The sequence below is a fragment of the Penaeus vannamei genome, chromosome 26 (assembly GCF_042767895.1).
Source record: "Penaeus vannamei isolate JL-2024 chromosome 26, ASM4276789v1, whole genome shotgun sequence".
NCBI lineage: Eukaryota > Metazoa > Arthropoda > Malacostraca > Decapoda > Penaeidae > Penaeus > Penaeus vannamei.
In genome coordinates, this window is record NC_091574.1 from 5,978,440 (window position 1) to 5,985,939 (window position 7,500).

Genomic DNA, 7,500 nt, shown 5'->3' on the forward strand with positions numbered 1-7,500 from the left:
CTTTTTCCTGTTTTAAGAAATATATCTATAAATGATACTTCTTATGCTGTAAGGAGTAGGAAATGCCGCCTCCCTATCATAGATGTTGCCATTTGGATAAGCAAACAATTCCAGGATATCGCATTTGAAGAATATCCAACTACAAAGTCAACGATAACTAATATTACAGGCTTTGTTCTTTATCACTTATTAGAAGAAAGCGAAAGATCAAATAGCTTACTTAGTTTTAAAAAATATTCATTAATACTCTTATTGGTTACTTATTTTCGACCAATCACACTCTTTGTTACAAACTACCTAGGGTTTTAGCATCATTCACAAAAATACTATTTACGCTATGTTTACTTCGACTTGTTGCCAGAGGTACAAAAGTAAGACCCAGAAAGTGTACTGAAATATAATTCCGCAACTGTACCTGCGAGGAACCCTCATGGCAAGTCGCCAGGCAGGGACTCGGCCTATCTCAAGCTCCTCACGACAGGTTTGATCGATCTGCCCAAGCCACGACTTCCTAGGTCGACCCACAGGCCTCCTCCACCCAGGGCTGTCTCGAACAGAGACAACCTGGTGGACGGAATCATCCTGAGGGAAGCGAGCCAGGTGGCCGTAAAGCCTGAGTTGGCGATCCCGGATTGTGCAGGTAATAGGTCCTGTGCCAGTCTCACGGTGCAACCGTTGGTTGGACACATGGTACCGCCAATAGTACCCCATGATCCGGCGCATCAAGTCGAGACTCCAAGGCGCAGGATAGTGTCCAGGTTTCACTACCTTATAGCAAAACTGGCACTATCAGGGCTTTGAAGACACGAAGCTTGGTCCTTCTGCATAGGTACCGGCATCTCCAAATACTCTTGTCGAGAGAGTTCATGACCCCTGCTGCCAGGCCAATCCGTCTTTTGACTTCCTGGTCTGACAGCCTAGAGTTATGAACTGCACTACCAAGGTATGTAAAGCTCTCTGTGACTTCAATGTCCTCCCCGCAAGCATGTAACGACTGAACAGGTTCTCCTAATATGTCCCCAAAGTCCTGGAACTTGGTCTTGGTCCAGGAGACCTCTAGACCCAAGGGCTTCACTTCATTACTAAATGCATCGAGCGCCACCACTAAGGATTCCAAAGACTCAGATAGAATGGCAACATCATCAGCAAAGTCAAAGTCGGTAACCTTGATATTGCCCAGAGTTGCTTCACAAGGACTTTGAACAGTAGATCTGCCCATTATCCAGTCCATGCAAGTGTTGAAAAGCGTTGGTGCAAGGACACAGCCTTGCCTCACTCCTGAACTAACAGGAAAGAAGTTTGACAGCCCCCCACCACACTTTACAGCACTTTCAGTACCAGTATACAGACTTGCTATTAGTCCAATAATCCTTGTTGGAATTCCTCTCAGTCTCAGGATTCTCAGATCCCGATGCACCGTATCGAATGCCTTCTTGAGATCGATGTAGGCTGCAAGCAGCCCACGCCCGAACTCACGATGATGCTTTATAATGACTCGAAGCGCCAGGATACGGTCTATTGTGGACTTACCAGGAGTGAATCCATATTGCTCCAGTCTCTGATGCCTCAGTAGGTGATCTCTGATACGTCTCAGAAGGATGTGGGCAAGAACTTTGCCTGGTATACTGAGTAGTGTGATGCCTCGGTGGTTGCTGCAGTCCCATCGGTCCTCCTTCCCCTTCCAGAGAGGGATGACCACACCCCTCAACAGGTCAAGGGGAACGGTACCAGATCGCCAGATGGCAGCCAGGACGACATGCAACCCCTGCGCCATAGGTTCACCACCAGCCTTTAACAGTTCAGCTGGGATGTCGCATATGCCAGCTGCTTTACCACTCTTCAGCTTGGATATCGTCCCCCTAACTTCGGTTAGGGAGGGGGCATCCTCACGGCACTACCCGCTTCCAAGTCAACTGTTGGAGGGTCAACCTGGTACTCCTATACACCTTGCAATTCTGGAGGATCCTCCAACGAGTACTAACGAGTATGTGGTCGATCTCCTTGGCTGCATTACCCGCACCACTGTACCATATTCAGTGATGTGGGTCTGGGCGCTAGTACCAGGAGCCAGAAATCCTCAATTTCTGGGACCTAGCAAAGTCCCGGAAAAGGATATTAGCTCCCGAACCATAAGGACTGCCAGACATCTCATAGCCAGCAGATCACAGCCAGATACCGCATTGAAGTCACCCAGGACAACACGAATATCTCGCTAGGGGCACCTGTCTGACACAGACACTAGTTTGGTGTAGAACATCTCTTTCACATCAAGTTTACAAACATCGGTAGGAGCGTACACAGCAATAAGAGACATGAAACCAAAAGACAGCTTCAGTCTCATTACCATTATACGCTCATCGACTGGAGTAACCTCTACTACCGAGTGCTGGAGTCTGATGGAGATAACCATGGCTACTCCCTGGAGATGGTGACCGTCACTGCGGCCTGACCAGTAGCAGGTATAGCCACCTACACTGATCGTTCCGCTGCCAGGTCTTCTCACCTCCGAGAGAGCGGCCACCTCCACTCTCAGCTTCCCCAGTTCCCTCGACAGCAAAAGCAACCGATCATCCTGACGCAAAGAACGGACGTTTCAAGCCCCCACCCTGACTCCCCGCCTGAGGTTTCGCCTCGGGCAGTCGCTCCGGGTGGACGCCACCACTGCCACCCCTGCCGACGCTGCTCCACATATAAGGGGACGGCAGGCTGTGGAACCCATCATCCACCTACGGGGCTCCGGAAGGCTTTCCCCCGTAAGCTTCACTCTGGGCTGGCGTCTACCAAAACGCAGGCGGGACGAGTTGTTCTCGTTCCCGACCTGCGTCCCGGAAGTCGTTCTCCTAGCGGGATCCACAGCCCGCCTCTCTTGCTGGGTGGGAGGAGCAGTTCCCCTCCTCCCAGCATTACCAAATATATTAAACACTGCCGAAGGTTTTTTTTATCTGGGGGACTGACAAGGCCCACCTCCCCCGAGCCTCCCATTAACCCCAGGGGGCCTAGGGGCAGGAGTTGGTATGAGGCCAAGGCGTGTCCACACGCTGGTGGGCCATGACCCTGAACCCCTTCACTTTAGCTTGGAACCGCAAGGTACCCAGTTTCCACGGGAGGCCACGAGGAGGCACTGTAGGGAGTCTCGATGATGGAGAAGCTATGCACTGGCAGGGGAGGCTTATGCACTGCTGCTCCCTTTTTCGCATTAGGCTAGCCAGCGGTGGCAGCTGTAAGCGAGAAGGAATGCAAGCTCGTAACACTAACTAGACTACCACACCATCGCTTCACACCACCCTGCGCGTGAAGCACCCACCCATATTTATATACAGATATATATATATATATATATATATATATATATATATATACATATATATATATATATATATATATATATATTTATTTATTTGTTTATACACACACACACTCACACACACACACACACACACTCACACACACACACACACACACACACACACACACACACACACATATATATATATATATATATATATATATATATATATATATATATATATATACGTGTGTGTGTGTGTGTGTGTGTGTGTGTGTGTGTATGTGTGTGTGTGTGTGTGTATGTGTGTGTGTTTGTGTATGCGTGTGTGTGTTCTTATCTAGTTGTTTGGATACGGGAGAAGAGCTATGCTCAGGTGGTCCCGTCTGCTATATTTAAATTATCATATAACTTTTTAAATTGATGTACAGTTTTGGCACACACTACTTGATTGGGGAGACTGTTCCACGATTGAATAATTCTGTTTGGGAAACTATATTTTTTGACATCTTTATCACCTCTTTTTACTTTCAACTTTTTGTTGTGTCCTCTCGTTCTTCTTGTGTTCAAGATCAAAAAGTCATCCTTGTCTATCTTCACTCTTCCTGTAATGCAGTTGAAAAGCGTAATCATATCCCCCCTTTTCCTTCTTTCTTCCAAGGTTATAAGTCCTAATTTTTGTAGTCTGTCTTCGTAACTCAGATCTCTTAGGGTAGGTGCCTATCTTGTCGCCGCTCTTTGGACTCTTTCCAGTTTGTCAATATCTTTTTTTCAAGTGTGGACTCCATACCACTGCACCGTACTCAAGAGCAGGTCTTATGATTGCTTTAATAATCTTCTTTACCATATCTTCGTCCACATAGACGAATGCCCTCTTCATGTTGGCAATCAGTCCTAACATTTTGTGGACCTTTTCATTTATATGGTCATTTGGATTTAGGTTTCTATTTATGATTATCCCAAGATCTTTTTCCCTATCAGCTGTGTCTAATACTGCGTCCCCTAATTTGTATTGGAATAGTGGGCGATTTCTACTTTCTCCAAAACTGACTACGTGGCATTTATTGGTATTGAATTCCATTTTCCATGTACAACTCCACGTGAATAAGTTCTCGATGTCACTTTGGAGGCATTAGCATGAGACGTTGTCTGTTACCCTCTTTTGTATCTTTGCGTCATCTGCAAACATATTCAGATAACTAACTGGGCTTGTTTGACTCTAAATCATTAACGAAAATAGTAAACATAATTGGCGCCAACACCGATCCTTGAGGCACTCCGCTGGTTACTCGTCGCCATGTAGACTGCTTTCCTCTAATTACTGTGCTCATTTGTCTTTCATGAAGAGTCTTTCATCCATGCGAGTAGGTTACCTTTCACTCCACCTAGGTGCTCTAGTTTCCATAGTAGTCTTCTATGAGACACCTTATCAAAAGCCTTCTTAAAGTCTAAATACACACAATCCACCCAGCCGTCTCTTTCTTGTAATATTTCAGATACTCTATTATAAAAACAGAGGAGATTTGTTACACACGACCTTCCTTCTCTAAAACCAAATTGTTTATTAGATATAATTTCGTATTTTTCAAGCATTTCAACCCATTGTTTTCTAATTATTCTTTCTAGCAGTTTGCATACTACACTAGTTAATGAAACTGGTCTATAATTTAGTGGGTTTCGTTTGTCGCCGCTCTTATATAAGGGTGTAACATTTGCGAATTTCCTACTTTTTGGTAGTTTACCTTGTCTTAGTGAATTTTGAAATATTAACAATAAAGGAGTACACAGCTCTTCGACACATTCCCTAAGAACCCAGTTAGAAATTTCATCTGGTCCCTCTGCTTTGGTCTTGTCTAATCCTTTTAGCAGATCTTTTATTTCGTTCTTTTTGAGGGTGATATTTTCGATGTTCTTTACGTCTGTACGGGTATTTGCCATATCAAAGCATGGATCCTGAACAAACACTGACTGAAATTTCTCATTTAGGATTTCACACATTTCTTCCTCCTTAAAATATATAATGTTATTGTCTTTGATAGCGCTAATTTGATCCCTACTTTTAGTTTTACTATTTATGTAGTTAGAGAAGAGTTTTGGTTGACTTGTGCATTTGTTTATTATGTCCTTTTCAAAGTCTAATTTCGCCTCTCTCATGGTTTGGGTATACTCTTTTCTTCCTACTTTATATCTTTCATATGCTGCCTGAGATCTATGCCTTCTGAATCTTTTCCAAAGGAGATGCTTTTTTCCCTCATTTTCTTGCATTTGTCGTTGAACCATTTTTGGCCATTTCTTGCTTCAATTTTGAATTTGGGTATGAATTTTTCCACTCCTTTTTTATAGATCTCACAAAATTTTGCATACTGAACATCAAGGTTCTCATCATCCAGAAGTGTTTCCCAGTTTATGTTATCAAAGAAATCTTTAAGGCTTCTATAATCACCTCTTTTGTAATTGTACTTTTCCTTTCTTTCTTTGCTTACGATGAGTTTTCCTGTAGCAGACAGTATTTTAGTTTAATCACTACATGGTCGCTTTTTCCTAAAGGAGGACAGTATTCGATATCCTTAATATCGTCGTTATGCTTTGTAAATATTAGGTCAAGCATAGACGGCATATCTAGCCCTCTTATCCTGGTATGATCTGTTGCATTCTGGAAAAGGCAATGCTCATTTATGACATCTAGTAATTCAGCATTCCAAGAATCTGATTGTGCTCTAGGATCGAGACTTTCCCAGTCGATTTTGCTATTAAAGTCCCCTGTAATAAGAATTTCTGTTGAATTGGTTTCCGAAAGTTGTAGCACTTCTTCCAGGCTCTTTATTGTCTCTTGAATTAGTTTCTGGTAATTTTCTAGTGACCACGCCGATGTTTGAAGTGGCATGTTTACCGTGGTTATTATGTTTACCCCATTTGTTTCTACCTCAATTACCTTCATTTCCACTATGGGGTCCTGATTAATTTCTAACTCCTTTATAATAATTCCTTTCTTTGTTAATATTGTTACCCCCCTCCATTTCCATCTCCCCTATCTTTTCTCCAAATATTATAGTCTTTAAGCCCTAATGTTACATCGCCTGCGGAGGGAGTTTGGTTTCAGTGATGCATATTACATCCGGTTTATCCATATCAATTATTGTCTCTAGTTCAAGCAACTTCGAAGATAGACCATCAATATTTGTGTAAACTATTTCTATATAATCTTTAGGTATTAAATTTGGTTGCAGGGTTAATGTTTGTCTGCCTCTACATTTTGGTTCCGATAGTATATTTGCTTTGCTTGGAGACCTCTCACCCTCCAAATAAATAAGTTTTTTTCCTCTTCAGTCCTTTGTTCATTTTTGTTTTTTACTTCTTCCAATTTCTTTTGTAGCGTTACTCTGTCATCTTTGGTCATCTTTTCTCTTATCCAGATTTTTTTGTATTCCTCATGGGTGGCCAGAACTTTGGCTTTCTTTATTATATCAGTTACTATTTGCTTATTCAAGAATGTTACTTTTAGAGGCCGTTTCTTTCCCTTTTCGAATAATCCTAGCCTCCTGTGAGCTATGATATTCTGCTCGGCGAATTCGGGATTTATGACCTTGAGAATATCTACAATTAATTTCTTGTCTTCGTTGTATCGTTCAATTCCATCTTCTACAACTTTTTCTTCGTGTCCCAATATGACTATGTCCTTGTTTACGTCAGCCAAATTAGCAATATTTCTTGCATGTTGCCTAAGGTGGGATTTGAATTCATTCTTCTTAATCGTTGCTGCAAGCTGTGTTTTAATTTCCTCCTTTGTGGTCTTGATGTCTTGTTCTATCTTATTTTTCCATTTCATTCACGGTTTCCTTTACTTTTGATACATCTGCATATGTAGCTGTCATTTTCTTGGCTTCTTCCATTATTTGAGCTTGGCTGTTTGACAAATTACTTTCAATCTGTTTGACAGTTTCTTGGACTTTGATGACCTCCTCAACTTTTTCCTGAAGATTTTTTGCTTCAGTTTCACTATCGTTGCCAATTTTGGTTTTAGCATCTTCTAACTTCTCCTTTAGTTCTTTAATTTTCAGGTCAGATTTTTCCATATTTTCTCTCTGAATTGTTGTATTTCTACCCAGGTTTTCTACCAATTCCTTCAGATTCACATTCTCTTCACGTATTTTGAGGCATTCTGCTACCAGGTTGTCAACCTTGGCTTCAAGAGCCTCAATTCTGATTGCTGCTTC

General features: G+C 42.4%; 1 protein-coding gene across 1 annotated transcript in view; it reads right to left on the reverse strand.

Annotated features, from left to right (window-relative positions):
- LOC113802673 (solute carrier family 22 member 6-B) overlaps positions 1 to 432 on the reverse strand; it is a 42,660-nt gene extending 42,228 nt beyond the window's left edge. The window contains exon 1 of the mRNA XM_070139723.1: positions 346 to 432. Within this exon, the coding sequence (XP_069995824.1) occupies positions 346 to 432 (87 nt within the window). The remainder of the gene's footprint in view (positions 1 to 345) is intronic.
- Between the last annotated feature and the right edge of the window lie 7,068 nt (positions 433 to 7,500).